General features: G+C 49.8%; 1 protein-coding gene across 1 annotated transcript in view; it reads left to right on the top strand.

The window, feature by feature from the left end:
* Positions 1–1,444: 1,444 nt before the first annotated feature.
* Positions 1,445–22,034, top strand: part of GPR139 (G protein-coupled receptor 139) — a 32,954-nt gene continuing 12,364 nt past the window's right edge. The window contains exon 1 of the mRNA XM_016222644.2: positions 1,445–1,565. Coding sequence (XP_016078130.2) covers positions 1,445–1,565 — 121 coding nt within the window. The remainder of the gene's footprint in view (positions 1,566–22,034) is intronic.

The raw sequence follows: 22,034 nt of genomic DNA, 5'->3' as shown, positions 1-22,034 counted from the left end.
CACCCAGTGCCTGCGTGGGGAAGCCCCTAATAATACTGGACATGTGCCCTTGCACAGCATGACGGGCAGGGGTCCCCTCCAACTTGGGAGACCTGGAAGAGGCCAGGAAGGCCAGCCAGTTCCTTCTCCCCAGAAATGGATGTTACAGGGGGCAGGGGTTGCAAAGGAGCAGGAAAGGGTCTTTGGCTTCTCTGAGCCCATCACAGGTTCCTGCATTGGCAGCTGCTACAGGCCCCCTGCAAATGTCCTTTCTTCCTCTGTATTTTTGCAGAAGCTTTAACTCTCTCTCACACATTGTCTTGAGCCCCAGACCTCTCTCTTCTCAGTTCTGTTGTGGTCCTCAGAAAAGCTGCATGGGGAGCTCTCCCTCTGCCTGCCTGAGAAGAAGGAGGTGCCCATTCACCCCCAAGTCTCCAAGATAACCTAGACCCCACCTGCTTAACCTTCACACAGCCTTCCAACACTAGCCCACCCCTCCGATGACTCCACGTGGGCTGGTGTGGATGTTGGGTGTGCATGAGGGTGCTCCTCGAGCGTGGTCATAGGCGGCCCTGTGTTTTCTTGTGTCTGCGTGTGGAATGGGGGGGCCTCTGCATGCCCGCGAGTGTGACTGTGCCCTCATGACTGGGGCGAGTGTGTCCCTGTGTGAGTGTGGATGAGCGTCTGAGTGGCTGCAGTGTCCTTATTTCTGACAGGACTCCCTGAGCAGGCTTCTCTTAGGCAGCCCGCATCCTGTCCAAGGCGCCCCAGCTCGGAACACGCCCCTCCGGCCCCCCCAGAGCCAGCACACGGCCCGGCGAGCTGGCAGCCCAGAGCACCCCTTCCCCCGCGCCTCGGGTGGGGACCCTCTGGGAGGTGGCCGGGGAGAGGCGCTGGAGACGGCAGCGGAGGGCGCGCTGCGCGAGTGCCAGCGCCGGGAGCGGAGGGGCCCCCCCACCGCGCCCCCGCCACGGTGGCGGAGTTGCAGGGGCCGTCCCGGTCCCCACTCCGGTCCCTTTGGGGTTCCCGGGCCGGACTCTTCCTCTTCTGACACTGGAGCGCAGAGAGGCAGCTGGGACCCCCCCCTCCGGCGCATCGCCCTCCCCCCTACACCCCCCCACACACACTCCCCCCCACCCGCGTCCCGGCAGATGCTGATTGGCTGAGGGGAGCAGCGTCCCACCCCCCCACCCCACCCCACCCCCACCCCCTCCCCCCTCGAGGCGGGAGCGCAGCGGCGAGGTGGGCGGCGCGCAGGCTCCCGGAGCCCCTCCTGCGCCCCTGCCCCCGCCGGGCGGGCTGAGACGGGACTCGGAGCGGGCGGGTGCGGAGGGAGCAGCGGGACCACGGCCAAGGGTGGAAGCGGGTCCCGCGTGGGGAGAGGCGCCCCTGCCCCAGCTGCCGCGGGCGACCCAGGGCGCGGAGCGGACCGCAGCCGGCGCGGACACGGGCGCGGGGGGCGCCCATGGAGCACACGCACGCCCACTTCGCCAACAGCTCGCTGTCCTGGTCCCCCAGCGCGGCCTGCGGCTTGGGCTTCGTGCCCGTGGTCTACTACAGCCTCCTGCTGTGCCTCGGCCTGCCAGGTGAGGGGCGGGGAGAGGGGAAGCCGGCGGCCCTGCGTGCGGGCGCCCTGCCCGGGACCCCCAGGCTGTCCGCCTCTCCGCGCGATCCTTGGGGCCCCCTCTGCAAAAGTTTCATCCTAAAGGGCAACTGCGGACATTTCCAGACTGGGGGGGAAAGGAAGTTGTTGTGGCCTGGCCGGACTCCGGAGTGTGTGCGTTTCACGCGTGTGCGCGGCAGGCGGTGGGCAGGTGTGGCCGTGAGTGGGAGGGTGCTGGAGAGTATTTGCGTGCGTCTGAAGGAATCGTCCTCTGCGAGGGGCTCAGCAAGGCTGTGTGACTTGACTGCACATCCGGACAGATGGCTTCGTGGGGGCTTCACTTCTCCTGGGGTCCTCACCTTCACCCCAGCCCCGGGGCACCTCTGCCCAGCCAGTGTCCCTGCCCAGCCTGGGACCAAGCCTGAGATCCTGATGCTGGGCAGTCTCTTGCTGGGAAAGGGGAGGTGCTGGGACGGAGGAAGGACTGAGCCCCTGCTGCTCCCCTAAGCAGGACCGTTCTCCGCGGAGAGCCAGGGCTGGCTCTGGGACCATGCCCCGGCCAGGGCAAGGGTGCAGAGACACACACAGGGGGGCTGCCCAGGCCGCCACCTCAGGGGGTCACAGTCTCCTTGAGGACAAGCCTCGCCCCTGGCTTTGCCATCTGGCCCGCCTACCCTAGGCAGCTCCCTGCTGCTGCAGATGCCCCACATCTTAACATCCTCTCCAAAGTGTGGCTGGGATTTTTGCTGAATTCCTGAAGCGATCTGAGCTGGGGGTGGGAGTGGGGGTAGGAGTTGCTTGTCTGTTAGAGCCGGAGAGGGGTTTCCTGGGACTCTGGCTTGAGATGGCCCCTTCTTCCACATAGCACCTGAGACCATCTGTGTGGCAGAAAGATTCCCAATGAGCACTTGCAGGTAGATGGGAGAGAGGAACAGAAGGGAACAGAAAGAAAAATCCAGTGTGCAGACTGGAATCGTGGCATCATTACCCAGCATCTTCAGCATCCTGAGGTCCTGGGAACTTGGGAGCTGTATTCCGAGAGCCTGTCTGAGATTTCCATTCCAAAACATTCACCTCCGCCGCCAAGGCCCCTAATGAGGTAGTGTAAATAAATCCCCCTACCAAATTAGGCAGGTACCAGAAGCCATAAGTTTACAAACGCTGCGCTCCCACATGGGCCCCCTCCCGCATCGCCCCCTCCCCGCCCCCAGCGGGTGATGAGGCTTTTATTGCTAACTAATCGCTCTGCTCTGGCTGCCAGGGGAAAGAGGCTCAGCCTGGGACTCGCCTGCTGGGGAGCCGCACATGTCCTTGTCCTGTAATTACCTTGAGCTGGAATTGATTTAGTCCAGTTTGCACCTCCCAGTCTGCCCTCCTGACCCTCTCCCAGAGCTCTCTTTGGGGAGTGAGTTTTTCAGAAGGTTGCTGAACTGGAGAAGTGACAGGTTCCCTCTCCCTTGCAGCCCTCACATCAGAATGCATCTACCCCATCCCTTCACCCCTCCATCTCCTCTGCTGACGGAAGTAGCCACTCTCAGGCTTTTCTTCTGAAAAGCCATTAAGGGACAGAGACATACGGACAGGGAGAGGCTGACTCAAAGCAGGGAAAAGAGCATGGGGAGAACAGAACAAGGGAAAGCTCAGCCCTTCAAACACCTCACACCTTCGGAGCCTAAATCCCATCACAGCTGGGGCCTTCCCAACCTGCAGCATTGGCACCTATTCATGCCAGGCATGGTACTAGGCATGGGCTCAACAAGGCTGAGCCCAGGGCTTGGAGACTTTAAAAGTGGGGGGCCTTGGTTTGAGATTAGAAAGTGAAGGGCAGTTATGTGTTTGTACACCAAACTAAGCATTATGCCAAAGGGACTCAGGGAGCCCTGGGCAGTTCCTGAGTTCAAGGAGCTCACAAGTGTAAGCTTACAATTCTAGAGGCAGCAATGGATGCAGGACTCAGCAGTTTGGAAAATGCTTGGAGAGGCCACTGGCATGAAGGTCATGGGCTGATGAGGACTGGTTTTGTTCATGTTTGCAAGGTGGTTCAAAGGTGAAATCCTTAAGTTACTCTCTCAAAACCATAAAGGCAGGCAAGTCTGCCAGATGACTAAGAATGCAGAGTGTAGAGTGAAGCAGAGCTGGGTGTTAATTTGTGGGCCTTTGGTATCTCTGTGCCTCTATTTCCACATCCCTAAAGCAGGCTTTATGAGAGTAGCTACCCCCTCCCCCCAACTGTAGTGGGAAGTAATCATGTTGATTGGGGTGATGGCGCGAGTTAAGCGCTGGGCTCAGTGCGACTCCCGCGTTGCTTGATGCTGTGCTGTTGCAGTTCTGGTGACCAAGAGGCTGATTTGGTTGTAAGGAGGAGGGAGCTGCTCAGGCTGCCAGTGAGCCGGGGAAGGGACTGGGAGGCATGCAGAGAAAAGCCCTTAGCTCAGCATCTACTCCTTGTGCTGAGCTCACTATAGCTTTCCCCTCCCTTCCCAACCCCCAGCCCCCAGCAATTAGCAAACTCATTACCCGCCACTGACTGGGAGGCCCAGCTATAGTGGCTGTGAAGTAGCAGACCGCAGAGCTTGGTAATATTGTTGAAAACTGAGATTTTAATTGAATCACTTTTCCTGGCAGTGGACTCGCCCCAATTCTAAATTCTCACCATGGTGGTCTGAGATGTGGACGGGAGCTGAGGGAGGGATGGATGGGGAGTGGCTGGGTAGCAGTAGGGAAGCCAGTAACTAGGAGAAAGTGCCAATTTTCCTTACCACCTTCAGTCTCTTAAGAGGCAGAGCTTGAGGCAGGTCATGTGGTCCAATCCCCTGCCGCTAGGAATTGCCCCAGACAGGTGAATTTAACTGGTCTGATGTGGGATGCAGGAGGCACTGATATTGAAGTATGGACAGAGCTCTGCCATTTAAGAATTCCAACTACTCTGTACCACAGTTTCCTCCCCATGTAAATCAAGGAACAGTAGTACCTACTACCCACACAGGTAGTTTATATTAAATAAGGTTATCTGTGTAACCTGTTGCATTACGGTGGCCTCATTACTGCCAGGAAGTTCTTTGAACTAACCTCAGTTCCTAATGCTGTGCGCTCAGTGGTGAAAATTGCTGGCTCAGCTATTCCTTAAACTCCACTACTTTCCTCCTCCTGTAAGTAAGCGAGATGTTTCTAACCGTTTGAAACATGTACAGTAAGCCAGCCGAGCCAACAAGGTGGAGCTGGGGACACTGATGGAGCCAGCTGGCATAAGGCAGTACAAAGCAGGAGACAGTGCTGGAGAGAGGGCTGAGCCTCAATGCCTGGGGGAAGAGTGCGGAGGGGTCGTTGAGTCCACTGGTAAGAAAGGAGCAGAACAAAATTAAACTGATTCAAGGGTAGTCCTTGAATTTTACCTTCCAAACAACACCACAGATGTTAAGGGAGACAGGTGAGGAAGATGATAGCCTGAAACCATACGCCACCAAGCAGATGGGAGGGTTTCCAAAGTAAGGGTGATAATGCCTGCCTCTGAGGGTGGGTGCAAGATGAAAGGAGGTGACTAGCCTGTAGTCTGACAGGTAGTTAGTGCTTTGACACATGGCAGTCACGGTTGTTTGCTCCCTGGTCAGGGTGTAAACGGGAGGCAGTCAGTTGATGTTTCTCTCTCACATCAGTCTCTCTCTCTCTCAAATCATTTTTTTATAAAAATGTATCCTTGGATGAAGATTAAAAATATACATTTCCTAGGAAAATTTGGCAACTTGTTTTATGACACCAGCTTACCCTAGTATCAAATCCAGACAAAGATATTAAAAAAACTACAGAACAATATTCCTCATGAGCACAGACAAAAATCCTCAAAAATATATTAGCAAATTTAATCCAGGAATATATAAGAAGGTAATACATCAAGACGAAGTTGGTTTTATCCCAGGAATGCAAGGCTGGTTCAGCACTGGAAAGTCATTCAGTGTGATCATCCACCACACTAACTAAAAAAGGAAATCCGTATGATTATCTCATTAGAGGCAGGAAAAAGTATTTGACAAAATTCAACGTCCATTTATGATAAAAACTTTTCAAACTAGGAACAGAGATAGAACTTCTTTAAGGTAATAAAGGGCATCTATAAATAACATACAGCTAACATCACATTAAATGCTGAAAGATAGAATGCTTTCCCCCTAAGATCTGGACCTTGGCAAGAATATCTGTTCTCACCACTCCTTTTCAACATTGTACCAGAAGTTCTAGCCAGTGCAATAAGGCAAGAAAATAAAATAAAAGGTATAACAGGAAGTTCAAAGAAAATAAGCCATTTCTATTCATGGATGATATAATTGGCTGGAGCTGAGGAATAGAGTGTTTTTCTAATGTAGCTCTGTGTGTGTGTGTGTGTGTATGTATGTGTTTGTGTGTGGGGGGTCACAAAATGGGTAATGGAATTCATATTATTAAAAAAACCTACAAATGTAAATAAGCACACGTTGTAATTTTAACTCTCCCACTTTTTACTCTCTGCAAAATGAGTATATTATATACACTGTCCTACATCTTGCTGTGTTTCACTATATATTAATCATCCATAGCAGTATCTGTGAAGCTTTTTCATTCTTTTGTGAAGCTGCATAGCATTGCATTGTATATTTGTACCCTAATTTATTTAATAGCTGCCCCTTTCAAAAGCACACATGCACTCTCATTTGAAACAGTCCCTACATGGTGCACCTTATTCTCCTGTGTAACTTGCCTGGCAACCTCTGTGCACATTTGGCCTTAAGATCCCTGTTAGAACAGGCAGGGAAAGAGCACTGCATGAAGAGCCCTAGATTTTCCAGGCTTGGCTCTGGTAATAACTCACTGGGTAACCTTGGACAAGTCATTTGTGGTGGGTCTGTCAAAGGCCCGGGAGAGCCGGTCTGTGCTGCTTGTTAGCTCAGTTGGAGTCATGGCCTGTAGATGGGACACAAGCACATACCAGTAAAGTAGCTATTCTGGAGGCCGTCTGGGCTGTCCTTGGTCTGGGGTCCAGAACGCTAGTTTTGGAATCCTTGCCCCTGCATTTTCTGTAATGACCCCCTGTGTCAGTTCTGCCCTGTGAAACTGAGTGTAAAATGCATTGCTCTGGAACTGGACTAGCATGGATTTGAATTCTATTTCTTACTCTTGTTTGCTGGGTGATCTCAGGTATGATACCTCATCTCTCTGAGTCTTGGTTTTCATTTGCAAGAAAGTGGGCAGTCAAGTTCAGCAGTTAAGCAAGTGGCCTCTGATGTCAGACTGCCTGGGTTTGAGCACTGGCTCCCCTACTTGCTAGTCTGTGACCTTGGGCCAATTTCTCAGCTTCTGTGAGCTTCAGCCTCCTCATCGGTGAGAAGGGATAGTAACAATATGTATCTCACAGGGTTGTTTTAGGGGTTAAATGAAATTGTAAACATGCTTATCAGCATTCTTGGCACGTGTTTAGAGTAAGAGTTCAGTAAATGTTATTAACCTTCTGTGCCTCGCATTGTTGCTGTGGTGATTCGAAATAAAACATGCACAAAGATTCAGACATGCTGCAGTCCCATGCACACTGTAGGAGCTCAACAGCTAGCAGCTGGCATGGTTTTCACTGTCTAATGTGTCAGTGCGTTCAGCTGGAGCTATGCACTGCTTTATGCAGAGATCTTCTCCATAAACGCAGACTTCCACTCAGAGGGCACCCACCAGTGCAGGTTGGAAAATGAGGAGAGAACCATCTGGTGGATTAAGCAATCGATTCCATGATCAGCCTAGGGAATGTGTGGCCCTTAAGAGAAACCTGCAGAAATAATATCAGTCCCAAACATGAAATTGTCCTCAGCTAAAGCTGGTAGAGATGGACGAGCACCATTGGCAAGACTGTGCTGTGCACTGCAGCCAGGGTCAGGAGCAGGAAAGGGAGCAGCGAGGTGCACACAGGTTCTGCCCTGAACCTCCCTGTGCAACTGAAATATGTGGGTGATGCTGACAGGGGTTGCCAGCCGTGAAGAGGGCACTAGAAAGCTGGCTCTGGGGGAGGGTAGGCATCTTGAATTCAAGGGGCAGTCAGATAGTGTAAATGAACAAAGTGGCCCAGTTTTAAGAAATGATTTACCTACCCAAAGATTCATGCTTCCCTTCTGTTTTTCTGAAAACTTGTGGCTCTTTTGCTCTCTCTCATTTTTTTTTTTTTTCCCCCAGTGTTAGGGACATTTACCTCTTAGCCAGCACTTATGTAGCTCTTACTATATACTAGGGAATCTTCAAAGCACTTTCCAGGATTAACTCATTTAATTCTCATGGCAACTGTTTGGGGCATGTATAATTATTATGCCCATTTCTCAGATGAAAACATTGAGACATTTACCAAAGTCACTTATCCATAGCTTAAAAAATGACAGAGCAGCATTCAGTACTGCTGTCCACCTATATTACAAGAAAATGGCAGCAATGGCACATGCCATCACAGCTGATAACTGACACTCAGACTGGGTCGGGAGGTGGCAGTGACAGACAGTAGGGAGAGCAGGGACTAAGGGAGTTAGAAAGTGCTGCCGCCCCTGGCCTTCCAGCCAATGGTCCAGTGTTGCCAGATTGTTCAAAAGAATTTAGAAATCTAGATTTTTATATGAAATGTTCCAATATTTTGATGTTGGCAACTTATTTAAAAGTTTAAAAAGCACTATGCAAGCCAGCACTGCGTGAGCCAAATCAAACATATCTGCAGGCTTGACACGCTCAGGAGGCTGGCAATTCGTAGGCTCTAGAGTGGGCGGAGCTTCAAGAAGCACCAAGAAACACCAAGGGGGTCACAGTGGGAGGAGCATAAAGACAAGAAGCTAGAGGGAGGAGCTGGAGACCCACAGAAATAACAGATGGAGACCCACAGAAACATGTGCTGCATGGGAAATGCAGGCCAGCTCAGGAAACCAGGGATCTGGCACAAACTGGAAGGAACGCTCGAGAAACACCATGGGTTGCCTGTTGATGTGTTTTGAACATAAACCCACCATTTGTATTTTTATTTTCTTTTTAACCTACCATTTTTTGTAATGAGAAGAGCCCTTAGAAGCGGACAGGATGATAGATTAGGATGTGGGCTCAGTGGTCCCCAGACCTAGATTCAAATTCCAGCCTTGTAGCTTCCTGGTGGTGGGGCTCTGGCAAGTTGCTTGAACCACTCTGAGCCTCAGTGGTCCTCTCTGCAAAATGGGTGTAACAGTGCCTTCCTCACAGTGTTTATGGTGTGGACAAAATGGGAAGATCTATGGCTGGTACAGGGCCCGTTCCTGCCACTCCATGGCTGCTGCTTTCTGAGGAGTCTAAACACCCTATTTTACAAAATGAACCTGACTTTACCCAAAGTCATTGAGCTAGGAATGGCATAGTGTGAATAAGAACTTAGTTTTTCCAACTCTTGCTTAGTTTGCTTTTCACAAATTCCCTTAAGAGGAAGCAAAGTGATAGGAATAAAAGACAAATAACTGGAATTTTAGAGCTCAATGATCGATCACCTAGATGCTGGGGTGGTTGTTTCATTGTTGGATTATTGTAGGTGGTACAGTGATGGAGCATTAAGTCCCTTCCCAGTGTCCTTAACGCTCCTGATTCCTTCACAGGGAGAGTCCCAGCTTGGTACTAGTATGTCTTTAGCACCTTTTCATATGTGCTAAGTTTTCCTTTTTAACAGACACAGAGCAGGCCTAGGGCTGGCACCTTGGCAGGCAGCAGTATCTAGCCAGAATTTAGTGTCACTGATATATCGCCATGGTATTTATTTTTAAGGCTACCTTCTGTTTATAACAGGAGGTGGTGTAGTCACACACCCATGCTGTGCAATATAGTAACCACCAGCCACGTGTGGCTGTGAAGCACTTGACATTTGACTAGTGCAAGGGTGGAACCAAGTCTCATTTCACTTTAATTAGTTTACAATTAAAATCTGATACTCAGTTCAGTTATTGGAAAATAACTATAGACTTGGAATAACTTGGATCTAGGAATCTGCTCACTCAGCTGTCCATTTATGATATCTGAACAGAGAGCAGGGATTTCCAGTGAAAATTTAGCATCTATAGAGAGATATGCCCGAAATGTAAAATAAACTCTAGATTTTAGACATTTAGCATGGATAGAAAGCTAAATATCTCATTTAATAATTTACCTTGATTACATTTTAGATGAACATGGGTAAATAAAATATATTGTTAAAATTCATTTCAACCGTTTCTTCTCTGTTTTTAATGTGGTTGCTAGAAAAATCGAGATTTCTTCTGTGGCTCACATTGCTTTTATATTGGACAGCAATATGACATAAAGTATAAATTCAAGGAAAAAAGGCCAACCCCTTTCAAACAAAATGTTAAGTCACTAATAGTACAGGGGACAAAGGTGTATAGCAAACATCATAGTGCCGGTGGGCCAGCCACTAATATTGGGGACACTGGTCTAATGCAATACTCTTGATGAAGACACTGAGGCCCAAACAGGACAAAGAAGTTCCCCAAGGTTACATACCCAGGAGTGACTTCAACCCCAGATCTAGATTCCAAATTCAGTGTGCTTCGGACATTGCAGCAGGAATAACCCTGCCATCGCCACTCCTGAGGGAAATGTAAGGAAGGTACAGTTGGGTGTGTCAAGGACATGGCTACCTTGGATCCCAGTGGGACTCAAAGAGAGCGAACCTCTTTGCTTGTCTATAAAATGGAAACAGAAAAAATGAATTTGGCTTCTCTTGCGTAAAGATGATGACCAGCTGAACAACAATGAGAGAACACAAGGACTTTTAACCCAAATGTATGTTTTCATTTTGCCCCATGATAAAGAAGGATGAGAGGGGGAACCCACGGAGCACAGTTAGACTCCTCCGCAGTCACTGATTTACTTATTCACCCATTCATTCATTCATACTTTATCCATCATTCATCCATCCCCTCATCCATCCACCCACCCATTCATCCATCCATCCATCCATTCACCCATCCATCATTCATCCACTCATCCATCCATCCATCCATCATTCATCCACTCATCCATCCATCCATCCATCCATCATTCATCCACTCATCCATCCATCCATCCATCCATCCATCCATCCATTTATCATTCATCCATCCATTCATCCATCCATCATTGATCCACCCATCCATCCACCCATCCATCCATCTACCCATCCATGCATGCATCCATCCATCCACTCATCCATCCACTCATCCATCCACTCATCCATCCACTCATCCATCCATCCATCCATCCATCCATCCATCCATCCATTCATTTATCATTCATCCATCCATCCACCCATCCATCCACCCACCCACCCATCCATGCATGCATCCATTCATCCATGCATCCTTCCATCCCTCCACCCGTCCATCCATTCATGCATGCATTTATTCATCCACTTATGTTCAGAGGAGCATTCGGTTGTCCCTCTGAACAACAGAAACCTAAAGGCTGAGGAAGGAAGAATGGAAGGAAGAGAGCAAAAGGAGTAGACTATGCAGTGGTCCTGAGGCAGAAGGGATCTGTTGCATGCATAGCGGGACAGAAAGAGGGCTGAAGTCTGGAGTGCCAAAAGGTGGGTGGGAGCAGGGGGAGAACATGGTGTGAGATGCAAGCAGAGATGAACAGAAAGCCAGAGCTTAATAGAAACCATGCAAATGGGCCCTGATCTGGGATAACACATGCTACAGTGAGAGGACTGATGTGCCCACCAGCAACTTCTTTTCTTTTCCTTCTCATTTGCCAGCATGTTTGGCAGTTAGTAGAGCTGGGGATTTGCTTTTCTGCCACAGACATTTCTTGTTTTCAGCTTAAATGCAGAGCTAACTATTAGCCACATTGGAGGGGCTCTACACAGCCACATGCAGAGACGTGCACACACACAGGCACAGACACATGCACACACACAGACACACAGAAACATACACACACACACACAGACATGCACACAGAGACATGCATGCACACATACATACACATACACACAGAGATGCGCACACGCACCTCCTGCATCAAAAGCATAGAATGGCCTGGTTACTCTGTTCTGGCTGCAGCCCTTTGCTTTTAGCATTCCTGGCCTCACCACAGACTGCTGCTGAGAACCATCATCTGCCTCTTGAAGGAAAATCAGCTTCTCTGGAAGGTGGTAGAATGGAGCAGTGATTGGAGAGAGAACTTGGGGGGGGGGGGGCAGGCGCACACTCTTAACCCTAACAGAGCACTGTACCCACATCATGCCCACCCTCCTCACCCAGGACTCTTCCGAATCACAAACACCTTCCGAATCACAAACACCACTTCTCCCGGCTAATGCTGGCTTAGGAGTTAGGCACACCTGACCTGGATTTGAGCCCCAGGGCTGCAGCTTTGCTAGTTGTGAGGTCTTGAACCAGTAGTTTCCCCTTCTTTGAGCCTCAGTTTTCTCAGCTGGGAATGGGAGTGATAATGTCAACTTGATTCACTTAGCACATATACCATAGTCCCTCGTGATCTGCAGTTTTACTTTCCACCATTTCCGTTACCAACAGTCAACTGCAGTCTGAAATAGTAAATGGAAAATTCCGAAACGAAACAATTAATACGTTTTAAATTTCAGTCGTTCTGAGCAGCGTGACGCAATCTCGCACAGTCCCTGTCCTTCCCACCTGGGACGGGAGTCGCCCCGTTGCCCGGAGTCTCCAGGCTGAGACGCTCCCTGTCCATTAGTCACCTGGTAGACACTGTCGCAGCATCTCAGCGCTTGTGTTCAAGTTACCCTTATTTTACTTAATAATGTCACATCCACATGACTTTTTCTACAGTATATTGCTGCAGTTGTTCTATTTTATTATTGTTGTTCATCTCTTACTGTGCCCAACTTAATTTATAGTTTAATTTATGGACTTTACCTATAGGTATGTATATATAGGGAAAAGCATAGCATATATGAGGTGCGGTACTATCTGCGGTTTCAGGAGCCCACTGGGGGTACCCCCTGTGAATAAGGGGTGACTGCTGTATGTGGAGCCCCTATCATATGCCAGCACCGTTTTAGGCACCGGGAGAAGAGCAAAGAAGAATGCAGAGGCCCTGCTCGGGCACTGGGGAGATGAGCGTGAATGTTAACAAGCGCCCAGGCAACCCCATCTTAGGTGCTAAAACGTGCCATCGGGGCAACGAAACGCGGGACAGCGGCGGGAACCGCATCGGATGAGGCGGTCCGGGCGGGCTGTCCGCAGAGCTGGGCCTGAGCTGAGGCGGGAAACGGGGAGCCAGCGTGGGAAGCGGGGGAAGGGTGTGCAGGCAGAGGGGCCAGCAAGGGGGAGAGCTGGGGGTGGCAATGGGTTGGCACAAAGGAGAACCGCCTGGTGCAGCTGGAATGCAGTGAGCCAGAGGGAGTGGCGGGGGGGAGAGGGAAGGGGGGCACAGGCTGGATGTGTGGGCCTTTGGTCCCCGGCGAGGAGTCTGACTTTACTGTCAGCCCCCCTGTCTGCGGGTTCCGCATCTGCAGGTTCAGCTAACTGCAGATTGAAAATACTTGAAGAAGGAAATCCAGAGAATTGATTCCCTAAACAATCCAGTATAGCAACCATTCACATGGTGTTAGGTATTGTAAATAACCTAGAGATGATTTAAAGTGTACAGAGGATGTGTGGGGGTTCTGTGCAAATACTGCATTGTTTTTCATAAGGGATTTGAGCACCCCAGGAGGTTGGAATCCGCGGGGTCCGGGATCCAATCCCCCTGAGGTTACTGAGGGACAGCAGCACTCTAAGTGTTGCATAAGACACAGGAGCCTCTCGAGCAGGTGACATGATCTAACGAGGCTTTCAAAGGCCTCCCTGGCTGCCTGGGAAGAATGGGTGGAATATAATGAGACAGAAGCAGCGAGAAGGGGGCGGAGGTGGCTGCAGCCTGCACCGCGGGCTCTGGGAGGACACAGTGGCACACAGTAGGGTTGTGGATTAAGGGGCATGGCCACTCTCATCCTGTTCCTACCCCATCCACCATGACCTCAATCTCCAAGTAAAACTGATGGCAAGAGAAGTGAGCAAACTAATGATGTCCTCAGACACCGAGGACGTCTGTGCCTGGCTTGCCAGGGGCCATGGAAAGCGTCCCCAGCACGACAGAGAGCCATCCTCTTGGCCGTGGCAGTGGGCATGCCCCGCTCATGACCCAGCTGTGAGTTGTAAGAGTCCTGAACAGAAAGAAAGCAAATGCTTGGACCAGGAGAGAGTCACCTTCAGCACTGTCATTTGACAAATGAATGGGACTCTGTTCTCGTCTGCGTGATGCAGGGACATTGTCACTGTGAATGTATTACATTCTGGTGACCCAGAGTCGAGCAGGAAGAGGGAGGAATCCCCGAGATTGAGGTGAAGACTCTAAGGGTATCTTGAAAATTGGGAGAGAGAGCTCATGGGAGAGGAAAGAGAAGGCAGTTGCCTCCTGGATCTTCTCAGAATAGATTTCTGGCCAGAAGAGTGTGGCTCTGGGAAATTAGGGAACTTTTTTTTTTAATCACTGTCATCATTGAATGATTACCTAAAATGCTGGTCAGAGGCCTGCTGGTTAACATCCTTCTCAGCCACCCTCATCTAACTTCCCTAAGAGGCCTGGGCTGGGGTTAGAGCCAGACAAGAGCCACCTGGGAAATCACCTTTCCGAGCGTGAGAGAAGCCTGCTTAAGGTTTTCTTAAAAAGCAGCACCTCCCCTACTAACATTCAGAAGCAAGCTCAAAAATTCATACTATTGAGAAATTTTAACGTCTGATAAAACTGAGCTCTCCCGGGCTGTATGCTACCCAGTTCACCACTGTCCCCACCTCTCCCTATTGGGTCCCCAACACAAAGATTTTTTCTTACACCTGGCCTGCTCCTCTCACTTATGTCCCCTGCCTTGGCCCTATAGAATTGACTGTGTTAATGCCCTCCTCAGAGTTGACTATGTACACCACACACACACACACACACACACACACACACACACACACACACACACTTCCACCATCACACCTTTGGCCTCCTCTCCTCAGTCTCTCTAAATGCTCTCCTGCAAGAAGGCAAGTTGGTAAGACCTTGATTTGAATTTGAGCTGGCCTTTCTAACTGAATGTCATCAACTTCTCCAAACCTCTATTTCAGTATCTGTAAAATGAGGACAAGAGAGCCGGCCTGGTTGAAGGGAATACATAAGACAGTACGCATAAGGTGCCTGGCACAGAGCACGTGCCCAACAGCAGCAGAGTTTTTTCTTAAGACTGACAAGGATTTCCCAGCAGGTCCCCACCTGGGTTTTCAGGCTGCACTAAGGACCAGGCTCCATTCCTCGAGGCCCTACATTGTGCCAGGGGTTCTAGGAGATACCTGTGGGGAAAGACAAAGATGACCGTGAAATGGTCCTTGCCCTTAAAGAACTCACGCTCTAGTTAGGTGGGAAGACAAATCAGTAACCATAATGCAGTGTTGCACGTTCTGTAACGGGTGAGGGTGAGGCATTTAAATTCCTGCGGGACTCAGGCCTATCTCTGCCGGGGAGCGTCAGAAAGATGCTAAGCTGAGCTATTAGCCCTTGACAGTAGGCATGAGTCAGAGCCCTCTCTTTGACTCCAGTGCCCTCTGGTGGGCCTCAGCACATGGTAAGGGGCTTTCTAAGTATTGGATGGATGGATGGATGGATGGATGGATGGATGGATGGATGGATGGATGGACGGATGGACATATGACTGCCTTCTTAATCCCATAAATGTAATTTCCATACCAACCTGGAAGAGACTGAAGACAACAGCTTGACCATAACTTTTCTTCTGCTCCCCCCTCTGTCTTCTTGATGGCCATTACCACCACTTCTTGAGCACTTGCTCTGAGCCAAGCACTAATCAAACCCGTTGCCTCATTCAATCTTCAGAGCAATGCCTGTGAGACCGTACCCTTATCATCCCATTTGACAGATGGGGGAACTGAAGCTCTGAAAAACAAAGTGACCTGCCCAAGGTAATTCAGCTACTGGGCAGCAGAGCTGAGGTGCGACAAGCCTGGGCATCACTGCCATGCTCTGTGCTTGTTGTTGGGCCTGCTGCAGACATTGCTATTCAGGGCATCGGAAAAGACAAATGCTGTGTCTACAGACCTCTGCTTTGGTTCATCCCCCAGTCTGGTCTCTGCAGATGTTTTGAGGGACTATGTCTTCCTTCTTGATTAACAATTCTCCCACATCCCCATTGCCCTCTCCTAGGCAGATGGTTCATTTATTTGAAATTATTTTTAAGCGAGGGCAGGCAGGTGAATTCCCTCTCCTCCCCACACCTCACCTACAAAATGAAAATTGAGTTGCCCCTTTTTTTACGTAGCATATTGTGATAAAACAGTTCCCCTGAAAAATCTGTCGTCTTCCAAATCCTTCCAAGGTTTCCTCTATCAGCCATAAGAGGGCTCAGTTTCAGTCAAGTACTCAGAATTCCAAGTGCAGTTAGGTAGTGAATGTTTACTGACCGCCCATTACATGCCAGGCTCTATTCCTAATGCTTTAAAGGCATCATCATTAATAGCCATTAATACTAATGCAGTGCAGCCAATATGCACAGTGAATTAAAATTTCTAAAGGACTATCTCATCCATCATGAAACTGGAGCTCGGCTGAGTAAGATAGCTTTCCCAAGCTACTACTGGTTGGCAGGGCTGAAAACCCAAGCTACATCCTTAGACCTCAAACCCAGAGCTCACTGTTGCACTGAATATACAAAGCTGTCAAAGGCACAAATGGCCCCCACAACTGGAGCCACCACTCTGAATCCTGCTGGGACTTTGAATTATACATTCATTTCCCAATGAATGCAAATTGTGTGCTAGCTACTGGCTGCAAAGACAAATCTATCTGGGTTCCTGCCTTCAGGGAGGACATGGTCTACTTGGAGAAATGGCATGCAAACTACTTTAATGTGGGGATTGGTGTGTGGTGTTCTAGAAGGAAGCCCCTGTCTTGGATTGGGAAGCAGTGCTGGGAATGCAGAGCTATCAGGGCCGACTTGTTGCCTTCCTGTCTGGAACTCACCTTCCTCCTTCTGGCACCTGATATGCAATGTGTGTTCGGACCACAAGTCCAGTTTTTCATCATACACATGCGCTGAGCATCTCCGGAGCATCAGGACTTTGACCAAGGACTGGGGACAAGAGGGATGAGTAAACGTTGCCCATGCTTTTGACATATGTATTGTCCAGTGGGGGAAAAAACAAGTAAATTGAAAATTACTATGTTGTACCATGTGGAATTGTCAATATTTGGCCACTTCTTACCTTATAAAATGTCCATTTATATGGTTCAACCTTTCACCCTACAGTGTAACAATTTGCTGTCCTGGAGAATGCTCAGGATGACGTGGGTGCCCCAAACCAGTGGCCCTGTACGGATGGCATCCATGCCGCCTCCACCACCATGCCCCCCAGGCAGCAGTATCCAAGTGGTTAGCGCAATTGCTGGTAGAAGGGAAACTAATAGTCATTTACCATAATTATAACCAACTTTAGTTGAGCACCTGCTACCTGTTGTGCACTGTTTCAAGCACTTTCCGTAAATTAACTAATCCTTCTAACCCCATGAAATGGGTGTGATATTACCCCATTCTACAGATGCGGAAATTGAGGCACATGGTAAGCCGTCAAGTGGCCCAAGGCCATGCAGTTAGTGCTATGGCAACACCAGGCTTCCCACCCAGACATCAGGACCAGGAGCCTGTGTTCCCATCTGCTCGATAGTGTTTCAGCTCAGGACACTGGATCTGAGCCCACCCAGCTGGGTGTTTTTTATTAAAGCCGTGATCTCCTGCTGGGAAATGGAGATGGGGGGTTAGGCAGCCACCTTCACCTTCAGGTGACAGAATTGAAAAGGCTGGAGGTAGAGGTGTGTCTTCACAAACCAGGGAGAGAATGTCCCGAGAGGGGGTGAGCATGAGCCGGGGATGGCATCTGATTCCACCAGGCGGCCTGGGTTTGAGCTGACTTTTCACACTGGTAAGAGCTAGAGCTGACAGAACAATTTGGGGGGAAACTTTGCGGGACTTTGAGCATAAGCAGCGCTTCCTGGGGACCTGGGGTCAAAATGCAGTCCAGAGTTGTAAGGAGGCCGCCCCCCACCTGTGCTCGAGTGTAGCCCTCGGAGGGTGTTGGCACTTGAGTGTTGTGGATGGAGTCTTTTTCCCGGCCCGCTGTCCAACCAGCCACTCTGTTACGTTTGGGCTTGGGTCCCCCTGAGGACTCCTGCTGGTTCCAATAACATTTCAACTCATGAGTTTTCTAAGCATACTATTACATTACATGCAAATAATAATTATTATGCCTCCTTCAGTAGTTACACCTCTTATTTTAGTTTCCTACCTTACCATTTTGGCTAACTTGTAGGTTTGGATTCTTTGTTAGTAGCATTAGTATTTAATATTAGTTAAATTAGTTTACCAATAATTTTGTTAAACTGGGTAAAATGGATGGAGTTTTTGAGCGAACACAGACAGACAGTTTTGGGCACAGAGGGCCCCGGCAGAACTGAGGGGTCTCTGCAGACACTCGGGTGTAATATGATGAAGACCTGTAGACTCGGATGCTGCCCCGAGCAGTGATCAAGTGCCTCCTACGTGCGGGTACTGTGCTAGCAATTAAGAATGTACCCCAAACACAGCAGACAGTTGCCTTCCCAGAGCTCCCAGGGTCAGGGTGACCAAGGAGAGAAAAGACAGGGTGCATCTAAGAGGTTTATATATAAAGAACCAGCTGGATGTGGTCCTACAGGTGGGCAGCAAAAAAATTAGTGCCAGTCTCAAAGCCTGGTGACGTAATTGACAGTGGCCAAGAAACTGAATTTGTACTAGCTTCTGAAATTTATGACAATCTAGTCACCTGAAAAAAGGAGATGAGAGCAATGGAATTAGAGCTTTTTAAAACCTATGAGTGCTTTTGAGAATGTGGATTGCAAAGAAGTTAGCAGATATTTGAACTTTCTGCTGTCTCGCTCCTGGTGCCAATCCGGCCACCTCCAAAGTACCTCGTGATAATTAACATTTGCCTAAACACTTTTCTGATTTGCAGAGCTGCTCCCTGTGCATTGTCTCCTCAGTCCCCGCAACAACCTAGGGAGTTTGCAGAGCGATTTCACCGCGGTTATCACGCAGGATTCTGGAATCCTCATGCCTCATTTCCCCTGATCCACACCGGCCACGCGTGCCGTTTCACAGCTCTGCGCACACAGCGAGCGTTCCCACTTCCTTGGCTTTGCCCTGCGGCTCCTCTGCCCAGAAGGAAGCCCCCCTCCTTGTTCAGCCAAGGGGCGCCCTGTTCGTCCCAGTGCGGCTCCCACTTACTCCGCCGCCGCCTTGGAATCTCCCAAATATCCACCTTTAAAGTAAGGGAAGCAGCAGTGACTGCTAGGTGTAAGGCACTGATCAAGGTTTCTAGCGTATAATACAAGATTGCTAAATAGGAGCTGTTATTTCTGTTATTAAGACCACGTCCCTCATGGCAGAAGGTACGGAAGCCTTGGTAACCGTCATCACTGTTACTGCTACGACTGCGATGAGGATTGAATTTTCCTTTATTTCTAGAGGGAAAACCCCACTTGCCCTCTTACTGACCCTTGCCCTGGCCTCCCTTGGAAATGATGAAGGGAGGCAGTTTGTTTTGTCATAGGCAGGAGGACAGAAAAGTGTTGGCGGCACCGATCGGTCATCACTGGGGCTGCAGAAGCTGGTTCCTGAAGGGCGGACAAAGTGGATGGGAGGAGTATCACAGGAAGAGGGGACGGAATAGGCAAAGGCCCAGGGGCTGGAGAGAGTGTGGCTTATTTGGGGAGCTTCAGGCACAGTGGTTCCTCTTCGCTGGGACAGAGAGTGGGCAGGAGTGACATGGAATCGAGAGGGGAGCCGAGGCCACAGTTGGTGTGCGGCCCACACTCTTCTAAGCCCTTTCTGTGCATTTGCTTATGTAGTCATCACAATCAGCCCCATTCTACAGATGAGTAAATGGAGGCACAGCGACATTAGGTAACTTGCCCAAGGTCACAGTGCAAGTTCGCGTCAGATCGGCTTCCAGCGTCCATGCCGCACCAGGAAGGCATTGCTTCCTTTCCTCTGTGACCGTCAGGCAGGTGTCCTGACGCCAGAAAAGAAACAGGCCCCTCCAAAGTGACAGGAAGCAAGGCATCGTTCACCTGCTGAACCCAGCTAAGGCAGAGTGGAAGCTGCTCCCGCACTGCACCTCCCAGGGAGCAGAGGTGGGTTTTTAGAAGTTTCCAAACATAAAACCATTTCCATATAATTATGTCCCCTTGACCTACATGTCATTTGGCTGTATGCCTGGGCTGGAGGCACAAAACACAATTTCTCCAACCAGAGTAAATTGCTTCCTGAGGTCCCCAGGTAATTAACGAGACGTTGTACTCTGGGCATGGCCTGTGCCCTGCCCAGCCACCTCCCCTGGCACAGGTGCTGCCCCTTCAGCTGCACATCTGCCGGGAGAGTGCCGGGCCCGTCGCCGAACAGAACGTGCACCCGACTGTGGCCTTGGAGGGCGCGCGGCCGGCGATGTGCATCGGAGAATTTTCCGATGTTCTCGAACATCCAGCTCCCATGGCCCCTGTCCCTGCTAGCCCGAGGGGAAAGGGGTGCATCATGTGAGAAGAGGTTGCCCCTCAGCGCTTCTGGTGGCTCCTGTCATTTTACACAGGAGGAAGCTACAACGCCAACCCATGTTTGAAACTTTCACTGAGGTGCATAGAGGACCCTCTCTCGGTTCATCTCCCACCTCATCTCCCTTCAGGAATGTCTGTGGTTTGGTACAGAAATAATAAGCTCCTTACTTAGTAAAACCCTTTAATGCTTGAAGCCCTTCTACAGCTCCCCATTGCCTCAGGACAAAGCAGCTCAGACGGGGCTGTGAAGCCATCGAATGGTTAGACTGGGTGCTGCTGCTTCTCTGTGTGGCCTCCTCCTGCCAGCCCCCTCCCGGCTCCCTCTCCCTGCAGGGGCAGGCAGAGGACAGAAATGAGTGAGGCCAGGTGGGGAGCTCGAGGGGAGCCCCGAATGGAAATATGGGACCAGCATGGCCTCCCCTTCTGACTTTCAAAAGAAGCTCAAATCCTTGATTGGCCATGAAATACTCCAATTTGTAATTATGGCAACTGACGCAAAAATCTTAACGACACATCTGCACCCTGGAATTCACCAAACTAGCCTCCAGCCCAGCTGCTCCAACAGCCATCTTCTCTCACTTGCCTCTTGGCCTTTGAACATTCTGTTCCCTCTTGTTGGCATGCTTTGCCCCCCAGTCAGTTGATTGGTTCCCAGTCCTCCATGTCACTTCACATATGCCACTTCCTCCAAGAAACCTTCCATAGTCCTCTAAGGTAGACTGTTACCCTTCTGAAATGCTCCTATAGCTGTTTTCTGATGTCCTGGACCTTCTCTCTGGATACCCCTCTGGCTCCTGCCAGACTGGAAGTGCCAGGAGGAAGGAGACAGGTTCTGGTTTTACTCTGACATGGCAGCTCATAGCAAAGTGCCTGAGCACAGCAGGGAGTGAGTCTCTGTGATAGAAGGAACGGGAGGGAGGCTGGCCTGACTAGTCTTAGTGAAATGCAAAACCTCCCTCACCTGAGAGTCTCTGGGTTGGGCTGGTGAGCAACATAAATAACATTTATTGAGCACTCACTCTGTGCCAGGTACTCTTCGAAGCACTTGATATAATACCCACCAGAACCAAACTAGCCTCCAGCCCAGCTGGATGGATGAATAAGTGGGTGGGTGGATGGATGGATGGATGATGGCTGGATGGATGAATGGATGGAATGACGGATGGATGGATGATGGGTGGATGAATGGTGGGTGGATGGATGATGCATGGATGGATAGATGGATGAGTGGGTAAGTGGACTGATGGCTTCCTCAGAACCCTTGTGACAGGTATCGTTACCCTACTTTATAGATTAGAAACATCAAGGCACAGAGTATTTAAGAAACTCAGCCAGGATCACAAAGCTAGAAGTGGGCAAACTTGGGACTCAGCCCCACAAATTCTGATTTCAGAATCAGTGCTCTTATCCTCTTCACATTTCAACCAGGAAAAGGTTCAGACTCTAAAAAAGAAACTATCACACTCAGTAGAAAAATGGACAATATTTCTGATACCCACTGCAGCTAGGCATGGTACTAATACTTTCATATGTTAAGTTACTCAGTCTTCTTAAAAGCCCTATAGGAAGATGCCATTGTCCCCATTGCACAGATGAGAAAACTGAGTTGAGTAAGTGGGGGATTAGTCTGCCATCATAGGAGGTAACAGAAAGGAGTTCCCAAGAGGCTACCTAGAGAGACTGGGCTTAGAAAGAAAAAATCAGTGGTAAAGAATAAGACCAGCCATCATGCATAGATAATGGAATAGCAGGGAGGTGACAGCAAACCGATGAATGTTCCACAGAGAGTGCCTTGAGGAATCCATCAGTC

Source organism: Miniopterus natalensis, chromosome 3 (assembly GCF_054644295.1).
Source record: "Miniopterus natalensis isolate mMinNat1 chromosome 3, mMinNat1.hap1, whole genome shotgun sequence".
Taxonomy (NCBI): Eukaryota; Metazoa; Chordata; class Mammalia; order Chiroptera; family Miniopteridae; genus Miniopterus; species Miniopterus natalensis.
Note: the sequence above shows the minus strand (reverse complement) of the source record. Positions and strands in the feature narration are given on the sequence as shown.